This window comes from Notolabrus celidotus, chromosome 24 (genome assembly GCF_009762535.1).
Source record: "Notolabrus celidotus isolate fNotCel1 chromosome 24, fNotCel1.pri, whole genome shotgun sequence".
Taxonomy (NCBI): Eukaryota; Metazoa; Chordata; class Actinopteri; order Labriformes; family Labridae; genus Notolabrus; species Notolabrus celidotus.
The window spans coordinates 7,938,083-7,964,666 of record NC_048295.1 but is presented as its reverse complement, the minus strand read 5'-3'; the positions used below and the strand labels follow the sequence as shown (position 1 = coordinate 7,964,666).

General features: G+C 42.1%; 4 protein-coding genes across 13 annotated transcripts; 2 read left to right on the top strand and 2 right to left on the bottom strand.

The window, feature by feature from the left end:
• The first annotated feature begins 426 nt into the window (after nt 1–426).
• Nucleotides 427–2,911, top strand: LOC117808217 (OX-2 membrane glycoprotein-like). 5 transcript variants are annotated; one of them, XM_034677810.1, is made up of 7 exons: nt 586–867; nt 971–1,083; nt 1,178–1,516; nt 1,603–1,902; nt 1,982–2,117; nt 2,327–2,383; nt 2,474–2,911. In XM_034677810.1, the coding sequence occupies exons 2-7, from the start codon at nt 1,035–1,037 to the stop codon at nt 2,625–2,627; spliced, it is 1,035 nt and encodes a 344-aa protein (XP_034533701.1). In that variant the 5' UTR covers nt 586–867; nt 971–1,034; the 3' UTR covers nt 2,628–2,911. The 5 variants fall into 5 exon arrangements, with proteins under 5 accessions (XP_034533702.1, XP_034533700.1, XP_034533704.1 ...); XM_034677811.1 differs by lacking the exons at nt 586–867; nt 971–1,083 and adding an exon at nt 427–532 and having other exon boundaries at nt 2,496–2,911; XM_034677809.1 differs by lacking the exons at nt 586–867; nt 971–1,083 and adding an exon at nt 427–532.
• Nucleotides 2,912–3,026: 115 nt separating this feature from the next.
• LOC117808185 (OX-2 membrane glycoprotein-like) lies at nt 3,027–15,775 on the top strand. Of its 6 annotated transcripts, XR_004630180.1 has the most exons (9): nt 3,028–3,202; nt 5,227–5,319; nt 5,437–5,566; nt 5,649–5,972; nt 6,542–6,871; nt 8,855–9,139; nt 9,504–9,605; nt 14,446–14,593; nt 15,757–15,775. XR_004630180.1 is itself a non-coding variant. In XM_034677753.1 (8 exons), exons 3-8 carry the CDS (start codon nt 5,497–5,499, stop codon nt 14,448–14,450), a joined length of 1,116 nt encoding a protein of 371 aa, XP_034533644.1. In that variant the 5' UTR covers nt 3,027–3,202; nt 5,227–5,315; nt 5,437–5,496; the 3' UTR covers nt 14,451–15,510. The 6 variants fall into 6 exon arrangements, 5 of the variants coding, with proteins under 5 accessions (XP_034533644.1, XP_034533643.1, XP_034533648.1 ...); XM_034677753.1 differs by lacking the exon at nt 15,757–15,775 and having other exon boundaries at nt 3,027–3,202; nt 5,227–5,315; nt 14,446–15,510; XM_034677752.1 differs by lacking the exon at nt 15,757–15,775 and having other exon boundaries at nt 3,027–3,202; nt 14,446–15,510.
• Nucleotides 15,776–18,328: 2,553 nt separating this feature from the next.
• LOC117808060 (B- and T-lymphocyte attenuator-like) lies at nt 18,329–20,494 on the bottom strand. The gene is made up of 5 exons (XM_034677500.1): nt 20,302–20,494; nt 19,083–19,403; nt 18,897–18,944; nt 18,694–18,807; nt 18,329–18,606 (listed from the first exon to the last, which is right to left on the bottom strand). Exons 1-5 carry the CDS (start codon nt 20,375–20,377, stop codon nt 18,506–18,508), a joined length of 660 nt encoding a protein of 219 aa, XP_034533391.1. The 5' UTR covers nt 20,378–20,494; the 3' UTR covers nt 18,329–18,505.
• Nucleotides 20,495–20,601: 107 nt separating this feature from the next.
• LOC117808059 (B- and T-lymphocyte attenuator-like) lies at nt 20,602–25,543 on the bottom strand. The gene is made up of 5 exons (XM_034677498.1): nt 25,353–25,543; nt 22,495–22,815; nt 22,077–22,202; nt 21,944–21,978; nt 20,602–21,853 (listed from the first exon to the last, which is right to left on the bottom strand). Exons 1-5 carry the CDS (start codon nt 25,441–25,443, stop codon nt 21,509–21,511), a joined length of 918 nt encoding a protein of 305 aa, XP_034533389.1. The 5' UTR covers nt 25,444–25,543; the 3' UTR covers nt 20,602–21,508.
• Nucleotides 25,544–26,584: the final 1,041 nt, after the last annotated feature.

The following is a 26,584-nucleotide window of genomic DNA, read 5'->3' as shown; positions in this document are numbered from 1 at the left end:
ATTGCATGGATAAATGTTACATGGCTTGCTTATTTTTTCAGAAAATATTAAGTGTTGTGGTAAATCTAGTTATCATTTTATGTTTTCACAAACTATGGCTAGTTTACATTGAAAGAAATTTGCCTAAATGAGTCTAGAAGCCAAACTATAGTCGATAAATGCTGATCAGCCATATCTATGACCACTGACAGGTGAAGTAAATATTGATTACAGATTAACACCTGTCAGTGAGTTTGAAATGTGAGGTAGCAAGTGAACATTTTTACCCTTGAAGTTGATGTGTTGGGAATCAATGGAAAGGGTGAGGACGTGAGCAACTGAAAGAAAAACGTCAGACCACACATCCCATGGAAGTTTCATGTGTCTTGGTGCACACCTTCTGACACACGTCACCTGCACTCACGTCAGTACGCATGTGCAGGTCCAGATACTTTCACTTTCATACAATTGGCGGGTCGATTCATAAAAACGGCAGAGATGGCTCTCCATGCGTTCGTGCATGTTTTATATGCATTGGGAATCTTTCAGGAGGGTAAGAAACATGTGATGCAGTGAATTTATTTGAGCGTGTGTACAGTATTACCCTCAAACTTAACTCAGCCGTTTGACGCTGAACGTCGTTGATGCGTATTTACGCGCTGCATTTCTGGCGGTTCATTTCAGAAATACTTGCGGCCACGTTCACTGTTTCATTTCAAATGTGTATCCTTACAAGCTCGGCTTCATCACAGTAATGAACTCTAGTATTATTGCCTGTAACAAACACATCAAAACAGTGATTCTGTTTCTGCCATTTGTGCGTAAAATGAAACGCTTTCCCTGTTATGTGAGTTAGAGGACAGTGGAGCATGCAGCCTCACTCTCATGGTGGATACCTTACGTTTTGGGGTTCAGTTAATGTTTGATGTTACATTTTTTTTATTCTGAACTGAGAAAAATCATGCATCTGCTATTTTTTTTCTCGAGAAAGCTTATGACAGAAAACATCTGCGCAGTAATTTTGCGCCAATAATTCGTCATGGCCACATTTGAATATGCTACTGCAAACTCACAGCAGGGAAGAAGCCATGAAATCAGCTCAGGGTAGTTTATCATATTTTTTTCATGCTTGATCCACCTCATAAAAAAAGCACATCAAAGTTTATGTTTAATTCTGAATCATATCTCCTTCTTCTAGGTCTAGCAGCTCTGATACAAACTGAGCGCACTGTGATGGCAGCAGCAGGAGAGCAGGCCTGCTTAAACTGTAAGCTGCTGAAATCTAAACAAGTCCATCAAGTCACCTGGCAGAAAGTGTTACCTGATGGAGAGAGGAATGTTGCCACCTACAACATATACTCTGGTCAAAGAGTGAATGCAGGTTATAAAGGTAAAGTGCAGTTTAAATATGTTGGGCTGCAGAACAGCTCCATAGTGATCCAGGACGTGACCGAGCAGGATGAAGGATGCTATCGCTGCTTGTTCAACACCTGGCCTGATGGTGCTCTCATCTGTTCAACCTGCCTTAAACTCTACGGTAAGAACTAGCTTTCATTATGAAGCACATTTAACTCATACTTGATTTCTTCTGCAACTTTCATCTTCATCATCTTGTATTTTCAGAGCTGCACGAACCCGTTCTCCACTTCAGAGAGTCAAACGTCTCTCAGGGGGTCATCGTGTCCTGCTCTGCCACAGCTCGACCAACTCCCACTGTCACGTTAAGAGTCCTGCATCATGAACTCAAGTCCTCCATCCACAAATACAGCAACGACAATGGTACAGTCACTGTCATTGCCACGGCTGTGCTGCCGCATCGCAATGTCAACAACACGGAGGTTGAATGTGAAGTTCATGTGCCACTGGTTGATCCAAAAAAGGTGGTTATGCCGATTCCTGAGGTCAAACTGGCCTCTGGTGATGGTAAGAAACGCCCAAAGCCAAAGATTTCTACACTTTAAATGATCTCATTCATGTTTCTGAAAACTCTGTTTTCTTCCAGGTCCTGAGCGTCAAACTGGATCTGAGGACATTGATCTTACTTGGGTCATACCGGTTGTTTTGGTCTTCCTTTTGATAGTTTTGTGCTCCGTTTTGTTCTCAGTTTATTTGTTCTGGAAACGAAAACAACTGAACAGGTACAGATGTTTTACCTTCAGCTAATCACTTGTTTTTTAAAAACATATTCTGACACTGTATTCCTAATTTCATAGAATAGCTCCAGCACCTGAAACACGCCAAAATACTGACCAATAAAAGACTTCAGCCTTAACATTAATTTGAAGGAGAAGCAAAGGCTGCTTTTATCATACATTTTGTTATCACTGACTTATCCAGAATGTTTCAGGCCTGCACACAAGGACCCTGAGGTGATCAAAACACCGGCAAAACCAGCTGAACCCGAGTAAGTGCAACACAGTGCACATGTTACTGTGACATTATGTTTAATAGGCATGTTCAGAAGTTAACTTAGATGTGTGTTTTTAATCTAAAGGATTAGATCACCTCTCCTCCAGGAACTGGACGAGCAGTCAGGTCCTCGACTCCGGACATCTACTGTGAAAAAGGGGAAAACCAAGGACCCCAGTGTGACACCTCCAGAAAGGAGCTGTAGACGACCTCTCTTCAATGACAAGAAGTCACCGTAACGCTTGGTGAAAAATGAAGAAGTTGGACCGAGACATAACTGTAGGACTCATGACTGTGACTCCAGCAGAGATGCGCTTCTGTATCTAGATGAAGCGTTAGAATCAATCCATTCAGACACAGCTCGTTTATGCTTTTCTAATTCTTTAGGAAATAGAGTCATAATTGATGCTGCTACATTAATCTTCAATATATATGTCTCCATTCAGAAGACATCTAAAAAGAGATGATGTAAATACTTGTGATTTTGTAGCATATGTTAATAAAAAAAAGATGTTTCCAGCCACTCATCTGTTTGCCTTGTGAATATCAGATAGTTCTCCCATCACTGCAGTGATTTGTAGCTGCAGTTACACACACTGGCCTCTAGGTGTCGCACATGCGCAGAAGAAGAGTGGAGGAGGTGTGAGCAGGATGAAGTGGGAGTGAAAATCAAGAGGCAGGATCTCGATACACCTCCTTCTCTGTTAAATGTTTGAAACATGGATAAGTGCGCTCCAGTTTCTCCTCACCTGTAGCACCGGGAGCTTTTTAAACACCAGGACTGAAACTGTACTTCATTAACATCTGTCAGCGGGTAAGTCTGAACACTTTGTGTTTTATAAAGGAGCCCAACGAGTTGAAATCGAAATAACTCGTGATTTTAAAAGTTTTTGCATTGATTAATTAATTAAGGAAAGTCCAAAAACATTATATTGACAGTGAAGATGCATGTTTTCATCTGTAAATAGCAGAAAGAACGTTTCCATTCCACAATAACTGTTAATATTACTCATTTTAAAAGCCTTTAACTTTACTTTTCTTGCATGCATTTTGTCAGAAATACATTGCGTGTGATTTAATGTGTTTATTTGGTAAACATTAGGTCGGTATTTTATAACTTCTGAGTTAACTTGCAAAGAAAACGACTCTCATGATCGTTATTGATCTACAAATATAATCCCCGCCTCATTATTCTCTTTAGAAGTTTATGCATTTAATATTTCTTTGTGGTAAACATGCAAAATGACAGATTTTCATCCCAGAGTAAGCTCTAATTTGTGAAAAAAAAACATTCTTCATGCACACTTAGGTGAAAATGTGCACTTTTCTACATTTGCAAATCATTGTATCATTTGTAAAAATTATCTGTATGTTTAAACTGCACAGAGAAGGATTTTCAACCCCTTAAATTAGCCTTAAACTAGTAAAAACCCATTCCCCTCATTATTTTAATGCAATATCGTCCTACATTGCCGTATTTCAAATGCATTTCATTTGTTTTCATGATTGCTCTGTGGCAAACATGCTAAGAGGAAAATTGTGTGTCAAAACTGACAGATTAACTTCTTTTAAGTTTGGATAAAATGCACATTGTATTTGTTAACATGTGGTAAACCTGCCAGAAGAGAGACTTTAACCTCTCAAAATAAGACAGAATTTGAAGGAATGCAAGTTTTATATCTAAATGTTTGGGTTAAATTGTACGCTTTGTTATATCTGTAAAGCATGTTATCAATTTTTTTTTTTATCATCTTCATGTATTAAAACCTGCAAGAAGAAAGATTTATGCCCTCTTAATTGGCTTAAATATATGTCAAGAAAAGCTTTTCACTTTGAAATAACATAAATGTGGCAGAGGTCATAAATTTTAACAATTTTCCTCTCAGTGTTCTGTTTAAGAAATTTCAAATAACATCTGTCTTCTGGGATAGAACCAGCTGTGGTGGTAAGAAGGTTTAATGCACATCTGGGCGCAGGTGTCCCGTCTGGTCTCAATCCTTTGAATATGAGATAACAAGCTTTCCTTTAAAAGTAATAATTTGAATACATACACCAACATCTTAAAGATTATGTTGGAGTTTATATTATGGATTAAAAGGCCTCAGTGTGAGAGGGTTTGTTGTGTTGTAGTTTTGTCAGACATTGTGTTCGTAGTGGAAAAGTGGTTTCACTGCTGCCCAACAGGAGCAGGCTGCATGTTTGAAGTCAGATGAGTTGGCGCTGTAAAAGAGCAAATAACACCCATAAATCTCTGAGGTCTGGACCCGGTGTGTGTTGTGGTTTAGACTGGTTTCTCTTGCCCAGCAAGTCCAGCTTTCATCCCTGTTCCCTGCAGATCTTCTAAACCGTGTTTCCAGTATATTCAGAGGTCATCTGGACGGACTTTTAAAGTAGCATCACAATTTAATGATATGAGTCAACCAGTGCTGGGCTTTACTCTGCAAACACACACCCTGAGATTACCTGCCTACAAACTCACCTTAATGACTAATACCTCATCATCTCTTGCAGCATCATCTGGCGACTGTAATTAGTTTTCTGGGATCTATGTTGAAATCTTTTTGTGGAGGCTTCAAAGGAGCAGCAGCTTGTTTTGCTGCAGGATGAGTGCAGATTTAATTGGGCGAGGTTTCCGTGCTGCACGTTAACATTAAAAAAAACCTCCACTACACCTCAGGTAACACTCCTTAAATCAGAAACACCCTCGACTCACTCATAAGTCCCAAAGTGATGAGTTTTTCATAAGGATTTTCGTGTTTCCCCTCCCCTGCTGAGCCAAGAGTGTAATCTTTGTAATGCTGTCACTGCTCATGTCATCCTCTGGCCCTCTCATTACAGCAGACAGTGTGCCAGGAAGATGCAGCCACAACTGTGCTGACCAACAACAACACCCAAACAAGTCACAACACTGGACGGCTGACAGCTCAGTAGGTCTGCATCACTCAGTCGCTGTGTTTTGTTTTTTTTCTCAGTCCAGTGAAGCCACAGGCTAGTTTGAGGTTTGTGGTTGAAGCCGACTCAGTGCTCTGACACTGTTTGTGTTTGCAGCTGCAGCCTGGATGTGAGAGTGGGTCAGCGTGTGAGTTTGTAACCCTGCTTAAGTGTGCGATGTGTGGACCTGTGCTGAGTCTGTGTCTGCTGCTCTGGATAGGAGGGATGGCAGTTCACAGGACACATGGTATGTTCCATTCAACCCCCTAAATCTTGATTTACGCTGTCACAGTTTGAGCTGCATCATTAAAACTCATTTCTGGACTCAGGTCTGGTCACAGCTCCCGCCAGTCTAACAGTCGAGGTCGGTGTTCCCCTCACGCTCAGCTGCGACATCACCCTGAACCCTGGTGAAACAGTACGGCAGGTCCGCTGGGTCAACAAGCACAAGAAGGTCCTGCTGGCGTATGAGCCAAGTGTGCCGGTGCGTGTCAGCATCCAGGACCCCGGCGTGCAGCTCACCAGCTCCGGCAATGACGCCTCCAGCATCACCATCGGGAGGGTGGGGCCTAGTCATGAGGGATGCTACCACTGCGCGTTTGACGTCTTCCCCACCGGCTCAGAGGACGCCAGGACGTGTGTGAGCGTCACTGGTGAGTCTGGGTTTGAAGTAGTTGGGGTTGTCTTGGTTTTATTTCCTTGTATTTCTTTTTTGCAAACATCTATGGTGTGGTAAGATACATAACCTAACACCTGATCCACAATTTGTCATGTTTTTCATGTTTTCAATCATGAAGCATCTCTGAAAATCTGTCTCATGATGATAAACCTGACTGCTTTTCTGTTTCTGTTCCCCGCCCCTGATTTCATCAAGAAAAACGTTCCCCAATAAGCATTTTTAAGTGCCTAACATTTGCACTTTTGTTCATGTTTTCCACAAAGTCTCCACACAGCACATCCTGATTAAGGTCAGACAGTTGCTTGTTTTCCTCCCCAGACCTCCTCTAAGACAGGAAGAAGTAGGCAAAGGTCTGAGCTCCAGAACCAGCAGGGGTGTCCGCACACTCACCCGGCTAGCCTTGGAACTTCCTCTTCTACTTTTTAATTGGCAACCAACCCTGTTTATTATTCCCAGACTGCTCCTGTTGCTGTGGCACCTGCACACAAACAGACACAAACACCACAGTGACACATTGAGTCATTCTTCCTCCTCCTGTTGCAGGTAAAGTCCGCCACGAGGGCAACAAGACGGCTGTGCACGGGAAGTCCGCCACCCTCTCCTGCTGGTACAGCCTCCCTGAGAAGGTGCACCAGGTGCTGTGGAAGAAGACGGCCGAGCAGGGCGACACCACGACCGTCGCCTATCACGCCAGGAGGAGCATCCACAGTGTGGTGGGGCAGTTTCAGGGTCGGGTTAGTTTGACTGGGACTTTTGGGGACTCTCAGCTGACCATCCAGGAGGTGAAGACGGAGGATGAGGCGTGCTACACCTGTGACTTTCACACGTATCCAGAGGGGACCAAGAGCTCCACCACCTGCCTCTCTGTGTATGGTGAGCACCACCCTATTCCTTGTCCCTGCTGATCTAGAAACAGCAACCAGCAGAACCCCTTATAAGCCTTTTTATTACCCTCAGCCTTCACTTCATCAACACAGATGAGATGTAGGGTAGAAAATTAAATATTGAGGCCAAGATTTTCCTTTGAATCAGGCTGTAAACATGTCAGCGGAGCTAAATTGTTCAATTGATGTCAGTCAATCTGTCACAACCCTCTCAGGCTTGTAAAATGGAGTTTATTAAACTTCTGTTGAGTTAAGGTTATGAGCCAGATGCAGTATTATTACAATAGAGGTGGAGAGGTCTTGTATTTGAGTCTTTTAACTGTCTCTTTAAACACTCCTACTCCTTTAATAATGCATCTGTCACCTGCCCTGTCTGAGACATATTCTCTCTTTAAAGCTCCTCAGAAATTATTTCTGATTCAGTGTCCTAATCCAAGCCGATGCACTTGGGTAATGCCAGTTGAGTAACTCTCTCTTATGAGACAAAACTCCACCAAAACCACATTAAAGCTACTGTAAGGAGTTTTTGAATGCTTCTTTATGACCCCCAAAAGAGCAAACAAGACCTTTAACAACAGGATTCAATCTATGGGTGATTACTTTCACTGCCAGGGGGTAGGTGTCAGATAAGGCAATTAACAGTAGCCTCAATAAACAGCCTTGTTTACATTTTTAAAAGCAAATATTTGTAATGAGTGATACATTTGCTTGTTTGGAATTTTCTACTTGTATCTGTCAGTCAGCAAAGAGATGAGACGTACCACTTTGTCCACAGGGGGCGCCAAAATCACACAATCCAAGTAGTTCCTCATAGGAGCTTTAATATTACATCCATACATTTTTACTCTGTCGTGAAAGTGGTGCAAACTGGTGGGTTATTTGTTATAGTTTGAAAAATGTTAAAAATGATTCAGGACAGTCCAAACTAAGTCGTGCTAATGATGCATAAACTAGCACAAATAGCAAATACAACCCTCCCGGGTGGCGCTTATTCATATGTTACCTTTGTTTTTGTTTACCAGATGTTGAGGCTCAAGTATAGCCTCAATCAGTCTCTAGATTAGCCTTAATAAAGACAGGTTCAAGGTCATTTCATTCCTCTATTGCTGGGCCAGCGACAGGACCGTGTGCATTCACAATAGAGATATATAGCAGGGCTGAGAGGAAAAGTGATTGTGTGTGCCTCCCATAGCAGGAAAAGGAAGCGCGGTGTGCAAACAAACCACCGGCGGCCCTGAGGTGAGAGTTATTCTGGTCATTAAACTACTGTGCTGACCTGCTTTTGTGACGCCGCTTCATGTCCCGGGACAGCACTTAACCCCGGACCATTTTTCCCACCACCGAGGTGCAAACCACAAAGTCAAGAGTGCGCCTCGCCTCGGCTTTGAGCTACCATTCCAGGACTCTGAATGCTTGTTGATCTCCTTCGTGTGTGTGTGTTTTTGGAGTGATAATGCGAGCAGAGGGAGGGAGGGGGTGTCACCAAGAGGAAAGTGGTGATTAATTTGGGAGGAAGCCCAGGGGATGAGTGCCTCACTGTTTCCCGAGACACAAGGCCCTCAGTTTGTGTGTGTGTGTGTGTGTGTGTGTGTGTGTGTGTGTGTGTGTGTGTGTGTGTGTGTGTGCGTGTGTGGTCTCCTTGCTCTGCTAAACAAGCTTTGTCCAATCAGACGGAGCAGAGATTCAGACACACACACACAGCCACACAGAGTCACTAAAAGCCGCTTTGCTTCTGTTTTCTGGCGGCCCGTCGGAGAACAACTTGTGTCATTGTTGTCCTCGGCGCAGAGATTGACATGCGATGTCTCTCCGTGTCCATTATAGAGGCAGAGGAACAAGCCTTTGCTCTCTGTTTGATTTGATTGGCAGGCCACGATTAAAAACAATCTGCCAGCAGTATCATGAAGATGAAACACAGCCAGATGAAACACATAAGACATAATAACTTATTAACTTATATTTATTTCTTCAGTTTTACCCAAACCAGAGGTGAGCCACGTGACCTCGTCCTCAGGATTCACTGAAGCCAACTGCTCGGCTCAGTCCCGGCCAGCCGCAGAGATCACATGGGACGTCGGCGGGGAAAACAAAACCCTCGGGCCGCCCGTGTCTTCTTCTACAGAGCAGGGCGACGGCACGACGGTCGTGACGAGCACGCTGCAGTTCCAACCTGGGCTGCTCAGCGATTGGTCCGTCAAGTGCATCGTGCATCATCCGGGTCTGGAGAAACCTCAGACAATTTTCCTGAACACAAATGGTGAGAAGCTCATTCTGATTGACGTTTTAGGATTGAAAGTGTAATGATGAGCTGTCAGATGTTACAGCAGCGTAGTAGATTTTATGTAGATAAATGAGTGTGAGTTGCAGTGAGGGAAGAAACATACAGAATGTTTCCTGTGTTGTCTCAAAAGGTTAAAAATAGTTCTACTCCACATTTTTGGCCTCTGAGGTGCAGCAGAAAGACGCCTTTTGTTTTCCTCACTGCTATTTCAGTCTTAAGTAATTATGGCTGTTTTGATGGCATCTTGAATCCTGTACTGTCACAGCATTCAGTCCTTATTCTGGTCACCTGACATTTTAAAGGATGTCATTTTAAAAAAGTGTGTGTTTTTGTGCCTCAGTGGGTCCTGCCATGGTCATCCTCCTCTCAGTGTGCGGTGTGGTCGCCATCCTCCTCCTCTGCCTGTGTGTGTGTCTCTGCAAGTGCTTCATCTGTACAGACGGTGAGTCCAAACTTGAAGCCTTAAGTTCACTCCTCATCATCCGTAATGACCGAGCAGAACCCAGTTGCTGTTTCTGTCCATGTTTGTTGAGGTGTCATTGAATTGAATCCACCTAAAACTGGTGAACACACGATGTCTGAACTGGCTGTAAGTCACGTCTTTACTCTCATGGGTTTCCGGAGGAGTTCTGGGATGTGCAACGTTGTAAAAGCAAATAAGAGCAGTCATCAAACATACTTGGATTTCCCTTTTCGTCCCTTTCCAGCTTCCAGTAGCTCAGGAAAAAACAAAGAATGTGAATAGGAAGCGTTTTGTGCCGTAATGTTGATCCTAACTGATTCAGAGTTAAAACAGAAGTCTGAGGTTTTCTGGGGAAGCTCTAAAAAAAACAACAGACAAAGATAAAACAGGCTTTTCTTTATTACAGGATCTCATCTTTGCCCAGTCTCGAGTGCCTTGTCATCGTAGTGATTATGATAAAGTGTTCACGGTTCTTCTGGTGAACGGGGAAACATCCTGGGAGTTCATGAGTCTCATGAGACTTGAGCAAAGACAGAGATGACTTTTGCTTTCTAAAGTTGTGTCTGATGCTCCTGTAGACAATGCTTAGAGGCGACAACAACAAAGATAACTGTCTCTGTGGTTTCACTTAACTTCACAAGGAAATTGAGCGATTGTCAGCTCCTTCTACCCGTAACTTGGTTTTGTTTCACTCTTATGGCTCAAGTTACTATAATTTGCAACAAAGCTGCAAAAACTGGACAAATTTAGCAACTAAGTTGGGCACCTAAAAGCCAAAAAAAACAACTATATTTTCCTCTAGAGTTGGAGGAGACCCAAAACAGAGTTCAAATACAGAAAAATTGGAGCTACCTTGTTTTGGGGGGACACAAATGGATTGTAATGCTACTTTTTATCTGCTGGGTGTGTTAATAAGTGAGTATTTGCCTTATCACTTTAAAGATAAATGTAATGTAAGCTAGTGCTTGGATTGAGCTGTGATCCTGCAGCTCCAAAGGGGTCAAGATACCCACAGAAGGTTATTTATTCATTTATCTGAGCTATACTTAATCAGTTATCTCGTTTAAATGATAATTGGTGGAGCCAGACAACACCAACAACACAAACTGGCGACAGGCACAGAGGGTCAATCCAGGCCTGATGGTTTTACAGTGCTGTCCAGCAGCTGACTTGTTGCTGGGATGAGTATCAGGGTCCTCTGGCATTCAGTAAACCAGAGTCCAGAGCCCTCATCGTGGAGTTCTCACTGGCAATACTTGGACAACTCGCTTTAAAAGCAAAAATAAAAGATATTCTGTGCTGTCTCTCATCTTGGGAAATGCAGAACCACAGAGGAAGTGAATGTGGTGAAGGTGCACGTTGGTAAAGTGAGAGTGAACAAGAACGTCATCAAGCCAACACATGCCTCACCAGTTTCCCTGAAAACTCTGAAGGTCAACAAACACGCCTCAAAGCTACTTTCCACACAGAGGTGTCAGAGTGGACACTCAGTCATGTGTCACAGACACTCCCTTGACCTGTTAACATCTTTCCCATGATTCTCTCAGAGTGTCACAGGAACAGCGTGGTGCCAGTGTAATGTGGCGTGTGGCCCGCCGCCCATTTCCCGGTTATCATAAATATCCTCGCCACCGAGGAGAGGCGGGGAACGGCAAACTTATCACAGCAATGACAGAAGCCTTGGCTGACGTTGGTGCTGTTGCTGCCGGCCAAACAAAAGTCCTGGAGGAGGAAAAACAAAAGTGGGCGCTGATGTTTCAGGGTCACGGCGATCCCAGGGCTCCTCTCGATTTGGTAATGTAGAATTTAGCTTTGGCAAACCAAAGTCACTGGATAAATCCTAATGATTAAACACATGCAAGTTTCCTTTTCCTTTCTTGACTTGATTTCCTTGTGCGATAACGCAGAGGTCACTCATTTCCTGCTGTCTCAAAGATGGAAACCCATTGACACACGCCTTAATCTTTGTTATGTCAAGTTCCGAAAACCAACATTGGCATCAAACAAATCTCGCCCATGATTTCCTAAATCCTCCTACAGATCTTTGACTCTCTTGCAAACAGCCGGACTTGATTGATAGCGTTACATTGTGACCAGATCTTGCTCAAGTATCTGCGGCCAAAACTCAGTGTGAGATGTCTTGGAATAGCTCGCAGCTGGGTCACGACAAAAATAGATTTTCTTGAAAACAAAAGCTCCAGTTTGCTCCAGACTTTCCACATTTCTTTGGAAGTCCTTCCTTCTTTTCCAACTTCTTGCTCCGTGAGCAGAATAACAAGTGGTTGTGCTGATTGTCTTGAGCGAGCAGCCAGAAGAAAAGACCCTCTTTTCTCTGTTTAATCCCTCTGATGGCGGAGAAACTCGGGCGGACATTAGGAGGCCTGAAGGAGGAGGGAGCAGAGGCTGAAGTTGAAAACCTGCCCAGTTGATAACAACACCCCCTCTTACACTGGACTGTACAGACACACACATACTGTAATTTCCAGGCTTGGACTGAACTGTGCCAGGAACTTTTACTGTGATGTGATTCAGACTGTAGTTTCAGGGAAGGAGCGGTGATGCAAAGTGTCTCAAGTCCTTATTTGGAGCGATTGTTGCATCTTTGTAAGACCGCTTCATGTTCTGTCACACAAATTGATGATCTCACAGAACGTGCATAATATAATTGTGGTAATGTATTGCCAGTTTAACCACACAGCCTGAAACTTTATCTCCATTTTTTAGATCAACCTGCTGACAAACTTGATGCACTATCATCTGTGCTGGTTTACATCGGGGTAGTAGAGCATTATAGCATTGTGTCACACATTTAAGCCTCAGCAAATCTGCTTCTTGAAGTCTGAAATTATAGTCAAGCAGGTCAACATATTCCGTCACAACTCGATTCAAATGTTCTTATTCCTAAGTAGTGCATGACAACAAGCCACATCACCTTTATCTCTCTCAAGCCATTGAAGTAAAACACGAAAGCAGAAGCTCCTCATAGAAAAACTTTGCGTCTAAATTTGGCAGTTTTTTGTGTTTGTTTTGGGCCTTAAGTGAAAAATCAAGACCAATACATTAACCTAAACTGAAACATAATTTAAAGTGTGTCTGCTGTGCTCTGCTGCAAGCCCACTGTGAACGGCTTGAAAAGTTTTGATGTCTGCGGTTGGAGCTGAACCCCGAGCTGCCCACAAAGGCTTTTGTGGCTCTTTCTGAATCAGTGGGCGTAATACAGACTCTGCCTGCTTCAATCAATCACGGCTGGGAAGTTGGACCAAGGCCTGAGGTCCTTCCAGTAAAATGCCGCCGGTCTATTTGGGTCCGTGTTTCCATGATTTCTTTGGTGTGGCCTGTGGAGATGTACAGGCTATAGGGTTTGATGTTGGCACAGTAGCAAGAAGGGAGGTTGACCACAGATAAGAGCCTTTTACTCATGAAAGTAAATGTTTTCAGTGGCACCTTTTAATGTGAAACACCACAGGAAGTGCAGGGGAGTGACCACATCCGGTCAGAGACTTGAATCATGAGGGAAGAACTGAGGGTACAACTGATTGTTCCTTAGAGATTAGAGGTAGGACATTCATGATACATTCAAAGAAAAGCAAACAGCACAGTTGATACGGTGGCACGTGCTGCAGGCTGCTCTACAAAACTGAATCAGACGAGAGACAAAGAACCAATGCCCACTCGGGGTGGGGGGGGGATCAGTGGCAATGTCTACCAGAGAGGAAAAACATTATCGCCTGACTGTCTTGTTTTTCTTTGAGAAACATCCCACCCATTTGCTTAGATCACCTTCTAACTAATATTCAGGCTAACAAAGATCAACTCGTCTTGCACAGCTTTCCCTTAAACGTCTACAGTTTGTCTCGTCTTACAACTTAAAATATGGCAGTGCTAGGTTTGTTTGCAAAATGAGTATCAAGCTGAATTCAGACAGTCTGAAAGTTAAAGTTAAGACCAAAGAGAGGTGTTTTCTCACAGGCATCTATTGCAAAAATCAGTGTTTCCCTGGCTGGACATTAGAAATAATGCAGTTAAGGAGCTTGAGCTTTAACATTGATTTTCAGTGTTTTTATCAAACACAGCTTACTTGACCTATGTTGACCAACTATAGAGTTCACTCCATATAGCTCCCATTACTGCCACACACATTAAGGTGTGGCAGGCACTAAATTATAGCTCTGAAATTCCTGCAACGTTTTTTTTTTATCATGTAGCAGTCTTTTTGGAATCAGAGTGGGTGTTTTGGGGGCTCTCAGACGTGTATGTGCACGCTGTGTTTGTCTTGGCATTCTTGTTGATGTATAACAAGGAAACGCAACCTCTGCCCATGACGTTGTGACATTTTTTTCCTGAAAACACACATTCTTCAGCGTTCCTGCCAAGACAAAGAAGGCTGCTTAGAGAAGGAAAACACAGAGTTTAAAATTAATCTTACTGGGGCCGAAAAAGTTAACTGTTAATTTTACAGTGTATGATTAAATGTGCTATGATAAATGAAGTGGGTGACTCCTGCATGAACTGTTTACCTCCTGCATACAATTGGTGAAAGAAGCGTGTTACCCTTGCCAATCTTTTCCACCAGCCCTTCTAAATAAAAGCACTAGCCTTTAAAGTCTCAGATTGGGAAAACATCTCTCAACCATTTTGATGACAAGGTCTCCAGAGGTGCCAACTCAGGATAAGGGTGTCACACCCTGACAGGACACGCTGACTCCTGAGGAAGGATTTGATTTGCGTGTTTGGAGCAAAAAAAACAGTCTAAAATGTGGAAATTTATCTTGGACAACCCTGACTGACAAACTCTCTCACTCTCCCTCTTTCCGCGCAGACTGATTTGGAGGCCGGCGTCGCTGCTGCTGCTTTGATACAAGTCCAGCCGAGCCCAGAGCCTGACCTAGCTGCTCAGCCCCGTGCCCTCCAGCTCAGCGTGCAGCCGGAGGGAACAGAGCTTTCACAGAGCCGAGCCAACCCTGCAGGTTCTGCTCCCACAAACTGTGACGACACAACAAGTGCAAACACGGACTTCTCTTGTCTTTTTCCCACAAAGTAAACAGAACTAAAACCAGATTACTTCATGACACAGATAACACTAGGTTCTTGATTATTGATGATGTCTTTGTTGTACATCTGCATTCACTTTATTCACACAGCGGCTGTTTTTCCTCCATCACTCTCATCAGGAAAGCTCTGATGCTGTTCTTCTGTTGTGTTTTACATACATAGTCACTTAAACTTAGGAGATCTGACACTTTGGATTTACATTTTCTTGAATGAGACTGGTTGCATATTTAGACGTATAATTATCACAGAAAGTTGCGTCACCTACAACCCTTTTTTTGTGGTTTTCAAACAGAGACAGAGATATATCTGAGTAGACCTTCAAGTAACGGTATATTTAAAACCAAGGATTGAGGCTGAAATCAGACTTTTAAGTGACCCCGCCCGGCTCTGACTCAGACGTAAAGTATGCTCCTGGTGGGAGAGACTGAAAGGTTTATTATTTATAGCTGCTGCGTTGTCGGTGGTCAACCTGTAACCTCCGTGTCACGGGTGGATCACACCGCCCAAACTGTTCCTGCGTGGATGAGACGGCAAATGTATGTGTGTGGAAATCTGGAGCGTGTCCATACGTGTGGGTGCGTTTGTTTGCATCTAAAACTGAAGGGGATGTCAGTGTTAAAGTAGTGTTAGAAAATATTAATGTAGGCCTTCTGGCTTTGTACAGTGTATTTAAACTCTTAGAAAATCTTCTATTCTATTAACAATGTATCACAAATGTTAAACTAAACTCATCTACTATTCTACAAAGTCAGATATCTGTATATGAAGACTATTACGTTACTATTATGTTTACATGTCATTAAATGCCTTTATTAAAGTCAAAAACAAGCTGGACGGTCTTCCTGCTCTTTCTGTTTTCTTTTGATTTAATAATCATTTCTTCAGTGTCAAACGTGATCGTGTCGTCAAAGTAAGTCCTTTAAAACTTGGAGTGATTAAATGTGATGTTACCTAATTCTCTTATTAAATGCTCTGCTTTGTTAACATTTTTCCATCATCCTGTTTTGAGAATAAACTCTACAGTTGCTGTTTCTCTAACATTTATCATGTAAATAAATACTTTTATTTCTCTTCACAGTTTCCACAGACCTCACAAAGACCGGAAAGGGTGAGTAGTTCCTTTTATACTGAGAGGCTCTGACTGACAGATTTATTTTGATCATTATCAATCACACTGGTATAATTAAAGCAAATAATTAGAGCATTAATAAAAACATGGAGGCTTATCAGGAGGAAACGGTGTGCTAACCTCGAGGGGACTTCAAATAAACACTAAAAGCAGCAGGAGAGCGTTATTGTTCTGTCCCTGTGTGGCTTTAAAGGTTCATGGAGCGACACTGAACGGAAACAATAACAGACTTTAAGAAAATCAGATACCAGTCACCTTTTATTAGATGTAGTCCTGCTTTGACGCCACTGGATGGCGCTGTTGTGACATTTTCTTTTAAAAGTCAGAGTTTTTAGGTTTTATTCCCTCGTCATTTTTTATGCACACTCTCTCTCCACTTAAGTTTGATAATAAAAAACTAGCTGCTATGATATTAACATCCAATCTCAGGTGATGCATGAGGTTTGAGTGCATCCGTGTCGCAGCTTTAAATGAGTAACAAGTCTCTGAACCGGTGTGTGTAACATTCTAGTTGGTGGGCGTTGGTGTGAGACTTTCTGCGTGTGCCAAAGTGTGCAGGCATGTGGGACTGTAAGACAGCTCTGAGCACAAAACCACAGAGGTAGCACATCCCACCTTATGTACCCTGCAGTTTACGTCCGACTCCCTGCTATCACAGCTTCTCTCTCAGCAGCTGCTTACACAATATGTGTTCTCGGATGATCTAAGACTATCAGGTGATCGTTGTGGTCACAGTTCTGTGGCCACAATCGATGACTTCATGAGATGTTATTGCAGATATTTAACTCGGCTTAAAGTGGTTTCATTTTCCTGTTATCAGTATCCTCGCAGCTTTAATTCCTTTAGCTTTTGATATTTGAATAATAATGTTGTCTTTCTCTCTGTGAACCTTTGGATGTCTTTTCAGTCATTGAAACAGTCAGCTTCTAAATTTCACATCAGGAGCTCGCGGTTTCTGTTTGGTTCATCTTTTCTTCACTTTTCAGCTGGTTTCAGTCTGAACTGAAAGGTGTCATTTCCTGGATTCAGGGTGGAAGAGAGATGCTCGAGTGGTGTGCTGTGCTTCACAAGAACAATAAGTTTTCTCCCTCTCTGTCTGTCTGTCTGTCTGCTCCTAACGTGTGCCGTAGGTTCAGCGTCTTAATGTGACTCATTCTGAAAGATGTCCGTGGTTTTGTAGGGATTTACACTCATCTGTTCGCCCCTTGTTCTAGTTTATGTGAAGTGTTCACACGAAATGAGTGGAAGATTCGCATCAGCATGAGTGTTGAAGATTGTGGGCATACAGCAGTGAATGAATAGCTAGAGGAGATAAAAATGAAAGTCAGTGTTACTGGGCTTTTTACCACCAGCTGCAGTTCCTACAGTGTCCACATGAGACAGCATCCAAAACCTTGGGAATCCCCTTCAACTCACATGTTCAACTCCTCTTGAAGTCATATCAAAAATTTAGTATAGTTCAGGCAGGCCACGAAGTCGACCTCGGCTCATAGTACATCATCTGCTCTTAACATAAGTATCGTCACTGATGCTCGCTCTGCTCTGTACCCAGATGACTTTGCTGCTGCTCTCCCTGCCTTGTCTGAATATAGTTCTACAGGGCAAGGAGCTCCCAAATATAACTTGCTGTCAAATACTTAATTCTATGAGAGTGGTCCTGCCTTGGCTTTCACGCATCCACAAAAAAAGAGGGGAGGTGTGCTCTCCCCGCCTCAGGCTTTGGCATTCCACGTATGCACATGGAAAGGCAGGGAGCTCCCAAAACAAAGCAATACCGCCACATAAAACTTAGTGCATGCAAAATCAGATTCTTTCACAAGAGTGGTCCTGACTTAGCTGAGAGGTATGCATAGATTTGCATGATTCAACCAGGGCGTGTTGTAGCTGTTGACCTGGAGGCATGAGTCCCACTTCAGCTCCGCCTCTGTTTCTGTTTCTAGGTTGACCAAAAGTTAGATTGAGTCAGTAGACAGCCATTGTTGGGCTTCATAACCTCTCTCCTCAAAAACCAAAGGGTGACGTCACTGAGAATGAAACATGTTTGCAGCCTCATTCAAAAATTAATTTATCTATTTGCACTCACCCCTGTAGAGGTTTGTAATTTATACTCTTTACTTTAACACATCTAGTCTTTAGTCTTAATATGTTTAGAAATATGTCTTTATGACGTGTGGTTTGATCTTGCTTCCTGTTCACTGCGTCTGTCTGTCTGTCTGTCTGCTCCCAAACGCACAACAGATACTGCAAAAAACAAACTTCTATTAAGTTGAAACAAGAGCAGAGGTGTAGAAACTCCCACCAGTATAAATCAACTGACAACATTTAAAAAAGGGGGACTTAGGGGGGATGTGGGCACAAACTTTGTCACCTTTAGAGGAAGAAAAAGTACCTACCCATAAAAGTGTTAAAATCTGCACACACATACACACTCATACACATTGGATGTAAAAGTCTGTGGTCTCTTGGGTCACAAATTTCACTTCTTGTATCATCAGAGCTTTTACAAGAACACACACACAAGTACTTTTAACAGGAAGATTATTATTCACAACAACAAGCCTTGTTATACAGAAATGGACCACATTAAAAGAATATATCTTAAAGGCATGAAAGCTCAACCAAAAACGGAGTTCAGTCTAATATTTATGAATTTATTCTAAACAGAGATCAGTGACCGCTGGATATTCAGACATGGAGACTACTGAGTGTTTTCATAGATCTGATCCATGGGCAAAGCATGATAGGAGTGCTCTTCGTCTGGGTCTGGTGCGTCCCTGGATGGTCCTGCATCGCTGACCCCTTGAATAGAAACAAAGAGAAACAAAGTTTATATCCTGTGATGTGATTTTGTGGCTGAAAAGTAATGAAATATAAAACAATCTTCACCTCTGCTCTTAGATTCCACTGAAATGTACACAGCTGTCACTATGATGACAAACACCATGATTCCAACAATGCGGTACACAGAGGGCAGGAAAGAGTCGTCAGTGTGCGCTGTCTCTGTGAAACAATACGTGTCTCTCAGTATAAATGTTAACGCTAAAAAGAAACCTGGTATTACTGTCAGGAGGTGAATTACGCTTTCTTACCTGGTGCTGCTGAAGTCGTCCATGTGTCGGTGGTTGTTAGGACCCTCTCTGAAATACATACAGATTATTTGCAATATGCCAAAATCATGTCCTCAATGTCTAGAACCTCCTAATATAGCAGCAGTTAAGATGTGAGCTACATGTGGGTGATGGAGAAATATTTAATGACTGAAAAGTCACACTCACCACTGACAGAGACGTTGATGTTATATCCAATACTTGGGCCACTTTGACATCGATACACACCTGAGTCGTTTGTGACAGTTTTTTGAATAATCAAAAATGATACTCCTTTTAAATGCTCCAAACGTTTCCACTCTCCTCTAAAGCGACTGCCCCTGCTGAAGTTTACAGGAACCTCATCTTGCTCAAGTTTATACCAGGAGACTTCTGGTGGTGGATCCTTGCAGAATGTAACCGTGCAGTTAATCCTCAGGTCTTCCCAGAGAAAAGTGTTGTACCTTGTGTTGCGGGGTACTTTCACTCGAACATCACATTCATCCTTACCTGCAAAGAGAGAAAAAAAGCAACACCAATCAACAATGCAAATGCAGCTAAAGTGATACCAGCTGATAATAGAAAGGTATCTTAGATTTACAGTAAAGAAGTAAAGAAGTGGCATGCATTGTTCTTTTAAATGTTGCAGCAGCTGTGGTCAGCACATGGAAAGTTCAGGGCAGGAAGTCATGTGTTGTATCTATGGGGTAAAGGTGCTGAGGTGTTCTGTGTGACCTTAAATTGTGGTGTGAGATTCTATAAAAATAACGTATATTAAAGTTTATTTTGATATCAAAGAGTGAGGGCGAAAGCAATGATTGAGATTGAAGATTTGCCAGCTTTAAAAAGCAAGATTGAGCAGGAAGTGCTGCGAAGAGGCTAAATTTAAGGCAAGAGGCATTGATTTTCTGCGCGCAGAGATTTCACTATTAAGTAGTCAAAATGTTCACTTAAATGCTTAGAAAACAAAGAAAACAGATCTTGTCATTATCACTGCCTAAAGGGAGTGGATAAGAGGTGTGGCTGCTCAATGAAGATCTACCAAAGATTTAAGTATGAACAAAAATCATGCATCAAAGACATTTAACAACCTAGCTTTTCATTGATTAAGAGCCGTTCTTGTTAAGCCCTCCTTTACTTTCTGTATATTTCATGAAATATTTGCTCCAACCACTTTCATGTCATGGCTTCTTTATTTCCTTGTTGAGTCTAAACGCTACGCAGTTGAATCTCTGGTTGTGTCTGCTGTAAGTACATTTGAAACTTGCCCCGTCTCTATATTCTTTGACACTGCGAAACATAACTTTTGTGAAGCATATTCGTAGAACTACCTCAGGTCAGAGAAACGTCAGTAACATAGATGTCTTCAGGCTGAGACTCAACGATAAATAAAACAATAAAAACTTACTGTCAGCTTCCATAGTGAGGAGTTGTGCAGCCAAGACGAACACAAACAGGATGGACGAGGAGTACTTTGGTTTCATGTTGGAAAAACTTCAAGATCCAGCTGTCCAGCTCCGTAAAACTACTATTAGTCTAGATCTGCTCGGTATAGTACATTGAATGTTCTGATCGACTTGACTTCCTGCTTTTTGGTTAACAGTATCTTTGTGCAGCACTACCTCATCCCCACACCACAGAGCATGTGGTGAAGATAGTCACACTCATCTCAAGCATGAGGCTTTTAAATAAATACATTAGCCAGTAATATGTTGTAACATATTCTTAATCAAAACCAAGCACTTACATTATGATGTTTGATTGCACACAATGTGAAGTCACGAGTACATTCTGTTAATCTGAGTGGAAGAAACACAATCAAGACCTCTGAAACGCTGAAGCTGTTACAGTCTTAAAACAAATAAATCACTCACGTGCACGCTCATGGAATCGTTACTGTAAACAGATATAATGTTACTATATATATAATTCAAGTCGTGCACATACAACTGCATCAAATCACAGTTTGAACTCACGGCATCAAATCCAAAAGTGGAACTACATTCAGTTTGATCAGCGTCTGGTTTCTACAAAGCTGCAGTGGAGTGGTTTGTAGTCTTTCGTCTTCTTATAGCTCGATTGATTCTGTATTTTACACAAAGTCTGACTCCCCATCCTGTCTGTGTCTTTGACATCCAATGAACCAAACACAGACAAAGCCTTAGTCAACTTGACCCGAATTATCAGCCACAGTGTAATCAATGTGGATGAACTTTTACAAAAATTCACCCCATGTACAGTCGTCACAAATAACTAAATGAGGTAAAGAGACCCAGGCTGTAAAGTGTTAGAGGTGTACTTTAAAATGGGCTGTAATGGGGTTTCATTGTCTTTTGGGGCCAGCCTCAAGTGGACACTTGAGGAACTGCAGTTTTTGCACTTCTACATTGGCTTTATTTTCAGAACTCTGTGTTTACAGCCGCTGCTTCAGAGCCTTTATCGTATGGAGATGCTAAATTAAGGGTTAGCATCATTGCAAAAGTCTTTGGAGTCTCAGGTAGATGTGTTGGGATTGAGCTGTCCAGCTCTAGTTTTTTGCGTCCTCATCTCAAGCTGAGGGAGAGTTACTGTGTGTCCTCTTGGCTGCACTAGTTCAAAGTGCCCATCTTTAGTGTCTAAGAGCAGTTCGGGTCTTTAATACGAATGGCCGCGTACTCTGAAGTCTCCTCCATCTGCCTCCGTGGTCGAGCAGGAGCCCTCGCTGGGACCTGATGGTTGAGGGCGGCGTAAACAACAGAACCCCCCTCCTCGTCCGCCGTGTTCCTCTGTCGATGTCTGTCCCCTTTGACCTTGCTGTAAACGCACTCATTGTCTCTCATCCCAGGCGACCTACTAGGTTGGTGGGGCGGCTTCTTCCTCCGGGTTGATGCCTGAGACAGCGGCACAGAGGGGCTTCCTCTTGGCGAGGGATGGACAAGGGTGTTTGGGAAGGGTTGCTCGACCATGGGGATTGCTGCATACTGCAAAGAGCCAAAGACAGGAGTTTGCAGGTGGTGTTTGATGGAAAAAAATTGGTTGAGATAGCTGTTTGAGAAGTTTCCATGTCTTACCTGATTATCCTCTTGTGTCACATTCTTTGATTTTCCTGTGTGACGAAAATGTGGTCAAATTAGTCAAATTTTCATCCATTAACGTGGCTTATAGTTAGAAATACTCAAAGCTTTTATCATGAAAACATCTTGCCTTTACACCCTTGCATTGATGCAACAGATATAACTATCACAATGATGACAAAAGCTGTGATCCCAGCAGCGATGTACCCGTACGTCCACAGATCTACCATCCACCCTGGATCTGAATCCGTTCTGTCTGCAGACAGAGAGGAAGTTTGACTTAGTATGAATGTGTTGTGTGTTTCAGTTTTATTAAGGGAGGCAGTGTTGAAAGGACACAACACACAGACCCAGATACAAATGAAAAAGAGGAATATGAACTGGTCTTACTCATGTGATTATTTTCTGTTGCATTGTGAGGCCGGCCATGTTCTATAACACAGCACAAAGTTTCAGTCTTAATATACCTTTACTGTGAGGAAGCAGTTAAAATGTGAGCTACATGTGGGTGATGGAGAAATATTTAATGACTGAAAAGTCACACTCACCACTGACAGAGACGTTGATGTTATATCCAACACTTGAGCCACTTTGACATCGATACACACCTGAGTCATTTGTGACAACTTTTTGAATAGTCAAAAATGATACTCCTTTTAAATGCTCCAAACGTTTCCACTCTGCTCTAAAGCGACTGCCCCCGCTGAAGTTTACAGGAACGTCATTTTGCTCAATTTTATACCAGGAGACTTCTGGTGGTGGATCCTTGCAGAATGTAACTGTGCAGTTAATCCTCAGGTCTTCCCAGAGAAAAGTGTTGTACCTTGTGTTGCGGGGTACTTTCACTTGAACATCACATTCATCCTTACCTGCAAGGAGAGAAAAAAAGCAACACCAATCTTTAAGATTATTGTAGTTAAAATACAGTCATTGCATCGAAACCAGTCTCAAACTTTTAAACAGTGAACAACAGCAACACGGTTTCTGCAGGTTCCCAAAACCCAAGAAATTTAAAGACCCTTTGAATGCCGTTTAATATTTACCAGGTCAAAATTAGCATTAAGTAACCCCAGATGATGGAAGTTATTAGATAAACAGGTTTAAGAATCAACAAACACATATTAAACGTGTGGTTTTAATCGCCTTTAAGGCGACAATAAGTCATTGAGCTTCCCAGTCAGTAACCTTGTACATCCTTGTAGCCCTGTCATTATCATTGAAGCACGTTTTTTGGTCTTATTTCCTCCTGTCAAAAGAAAGCTGTCTTTTAGATTCAACAGGTGAGTATTTTTAAACAGCTGACTTAAAACAAATTTACTTTTTGAAATTAAACTTTTAGACTTTTTTATTAAATTTTAATGCCATTTGAGAAACCTGCAGAAACCCTGAAGACAGCGGTTTTGGGGAGTTGATAAAGGATTCCAATTTCATATTTGAGTCACACAGAAATCTGATACTTTTTAATAAGATCATGAAAAAAACATAGAAGTGAAAACTGACCCTTATATGTGAAAACACTGCATAAAAAGATGAGTAAATGTAATGCACAAGTTAAGATAAAAACATGAAGAGAGTGGAATAAGTGTCGATGGGTTTTCATAATGTGATGGGTGGAAACATGATTTGCATGAGACCGAGTCGTTGAAGGAAATGAGAGACCCTCCCTCATGAGTCGTCTCAGGGGGGAACTTCAAACCCATGTGTCTTCACTTTCACAGACCCTGATAACCTTTGTATACATTTGCATGAATCTTCAAATCAGCAGACTTACTTACTCCGTGTTTAACACCTCACAAGTGTTAATGGAGATGTCACATTTCCTCTGCTTGTTAACGCCGAAGCAGAGCTCATTCACGAGCTCCGAGCCAGCTTTAACTTTATTCATTTTACTTTCTATGATAACTTTAATTTGGTTTTAAGGTATCTGCAAATGTATTAACAAAGACAAAATTAACCCAGAGTGACTGTGCAAGACAATCTGCAAGCACAGGTGCTACGCTGTAACATGTACCTCCGTGGCTGGATCACTGAAAGGGCCCACTCTTACTCGAAGGGATTATTAGACACACTGAAAGATTGCTACAAAGCTGAACATTACCCCAAAGAGACCCAAAAGACTACAAAGAAACAAAACATGACTTCAAAAGATGCAAAAAACTTTCAAGCTACCAAGAGACTTTAAACAAAGTAAAACTAACACCTCTAAAAAGATACAACCAACTACAGAGACACAAAACTACAAAGAAATGCAAAACAAACTTTAAAACTACACAGAAACACAATACTACAACTAAGGAACAGAAAAAGACGAAAAAATCAACAGACTTTAAACAACTTGAAACAAAACCACTACAAGAGGACAACAAAAGACTTCTAAGACAAAATAACTTACTACAACTTAAGTTTAACAACTACAAAGAGACAAAAGTATGACATAGATATGCAAAACAACTATATAGAGACACGAAGCAACAACTCAGGAAAAGAAAACTACTTCAGAGGTACAAAAATAACCCAGAAACAAACAACGACAAAGAGACAGTCAGCTTGACAAGGGCGAGAGACAACCATCAAAAGATACTAAAAACTACAAAGTCATGCAGAATGATTAATGATTACAAAGAGACATAAAACAGCTGTGAAGAGAACAAGCACAGCTTTAAAGTGGCACAAAGGTACCATGAAGAGACACAAACGAACACGGAAACAAAGCAGAATCAAAACGACTGCATGGACAAGCCCAAGAGTTCTAAAGCAACACAAGCAACAATGAAAAGGAAACTTTACACACAAGTGTCACAAGCCCAGATCTTCCATCATTGTCACCAAATAAACATAAGATAACACTCTGTGCCCTCAGACCACAGAGTTTGGTATGTGGAGACCACAGATTAGAGTTATAAATAAATACATGACAGCCTCTGAGGTCAGTGGTGATAAATGAAGTCACACTAAAGACTATATTTGTTTTTTAGAGTGATGAAATCAAATCAGGGCTTCTTTAATAAGGAGGGTCGTATATCAGGACAGGAAACCCTCAAATGATTTAACATTTCAAATACACAAGAAACATCGAGTGAGTAGACTGTAGATCAGTGGACTGAGAATCTGACTTTTCTACCAAACCAGTCCTCTTGGAGGCGTCTCTCTACCCACTTCATTGATTCAAAACTACATCACCTGTCTGTATCTGCTACTGTTAATACTTTTCACCTGCCATTGTTGTTGTTACATGTAAAAAGACTGCTTACAAGGGTCACGACCTCTACAGGAATCAGGCCACCAACCTCTACCAAAGAATCTGGGAGCTGACTTTCAAGTGGAAACACCTGATTGAACCTCAGAGGAAGGAAAGGCGACACTACACAAATACTGAGACAGCACCAAATGCAAAAATAAAACCTACTGTCAGCGTTTAAGGTGAGGAGCAGCGCTGCCAAGATGGACACAAGCAGCAGAGTCCAGCAGCTTTGAGGCCTCATGATGGGAACGATCATAAAACCTTTCTCCCAGTCGCAGACGGTCCTGATGTGAAGCGTTCCTCCGAGCTTTTCATTATTTGGTCGAGAAAGCAGAAGTGCTGAAGATGAGGTTGAATCTTTTCTCGCTGCATGCTGCTTCCTCTTTCTACCTCTACCTGTTTCCCCCTTAAAGTAGGGGCGGCGAGAGTGCAGGAGAGGAGTGAGTTTTGGTGGGTGGTCTTGCTTCTGCAAAAAGTTGCAGGTTGAAAGCAGCGAGATATCTCAGATTTTGGGTTTTCCACTCTTTTAGGTGCTGACCCTGCTTTAAAAAAAAACAGATTTAACAGCTAAAGCTAACACCATATGTTTCTGAGTGCTACAGCTCTCTCTGCATTTCTGAGTCTTGTTTCAGTCTTCAGTCTGTGAACCTTTACTTCAGCTTTTATCACTCTTCAAGCAGCACCTGTGGTTCACCCTGTTCATGCTGACTTCCTCTTTCTGATCCTCTCCTTTCATCGGTACAATTCTGCGACTCCTGCAGCCTTGTGCGGCCTGGTGCACAGAGCAGTGTGGTTTCAGAGGAGGATGTACAGTTCACTGAGGAGTTGAGCTTTAATGCCCATTCTGCTGATATGTGTGGTTGGTTTCAGGCAACTACAGCGGCCTGTAATCTGTATTTATGTCAATGAATCCCTCTCATTCAGGTTTTTAAAGGAGCAGTCCACCAGTCTTACACATCAAGATCTGTTTGTCACACAAAGTACAATACAGCCTGTTATAGAAGTTGTGGAAAAAGAAGCTTGGACAAAACATGGTTCATTTCATATACTTCAGTTGTATCATGGGAAATTTGGATCTGATATTTCAGGGACAAAACATAATAACAGCTCAGTTTCTGCTGCTTCAATTTGACCTGTTTTTAATGTCTATTTGTGCCCCGTCTTAGATAAGAAGCACAATCATAAACACATCTAGACAAAAAACTGATTCACCAACAATGAATTATTAAGCTACTTTGATGAACTTTAATTGTGTGCTGGTTTTAGCGCCACCTTGTGGCAGTGGTTTTGGGCATTGATTGTCATATAATGGTGTTATGAGCAGCTAAGAACTCCTTATAGTAGCTTTAAGCCAACACCTACTACTATTGTTGGGATATGTTTGTTGCATTGTATAT

Excerpts from the sequence above, each read along its gene's own strand:
- LOC117808060 (XM_034677500.1), bottom strand. The coding sequence starts at position 20,377 with ATGAAACCAAAGTACTCCTCGTCCATCCTGTTTGTGTTCGTCTTGGCT. Across the intron at positions 18,808-18,896 it reads GACGACTTCAGCAGCACCAG|AGACAGCGCACACTGACGAC; the intron begins GTAAGAAAGCGT and ends ATTGTTTCACAG. Across the intron at positions 18,607-18,693 it reads AGTGGAATCTAAGAGCAGAG|GGGTCAGCGATGCAGGACCA; the intron begins GTGAAGATTGTT and ends TTTCTATTCAAG.
- LOC117808185 (XM_034677753.1), top strand. The coding sequence starts at position 5,497 with ATGTGTGGACCTGTGCTGAGTCTGTGTCTGCTGCTCTGGATAGGAGGG. Across the intron at positions 5,567-5,648 it reads GGCAGTTCACAGGACACATG|GTCTGGTCACAGCTCCCGCC; the intron begins GTATGTTCCATT and ends TTCTGGACTCAG. Across the intron at positions 6,872-8,854 it reads CACCTGCCTCTCTGTGTATG|TTTTACCCAAACCAGAGGTG; the intron begins GTGAGCACCACC and ends TTATTTCTTCAG.
- LOC117808059 (XM_034677498.1), bottom strand. The coding sequence starts at position 25,443 with ATGATCGTTCCCATCATGAGGCCTCAAAGCTGCTGGACTCTGCTGCTT. Across the intron at positions 21,979-22,076 it reads ATCAATGCAAGGGTGTAAAG|GAAAATCAAAGAATGTGACA; the intron begins GCAAGATGTTTT and ends TTCGTCACACAG. Across the intron at positions 21,854-21,943 it reads TGACACAAGAGGATAATCAG|TATGCAGCAATCCCCATGGT; the intron begins GTAAGACATGGA and ends GGCTCTTTGCAG.
- LOC117808217 (XM_034677809.1), top strand. The coding sequence starts at position 478 with ATGGCTCTCCATGCGTTCGTGCATGTTTTATATGCATTGGGAATCTTT. Across the intron at positions 1,903-1,981 it reads CAAACTGGCCTCTGGTGATG|GTCCTGAGCGTCAAACTGGA; the intron begins GTAAGAAACGCC and ends GTTTTCTTCCAG. Across the intron at positions 2,118-2,326 it reads AAACGAAAACAACTGAACAG|GCCTGCACACAAGGACCCTG; the intron begins GTACAGATGTTT and ends AGAATGTTTCAG.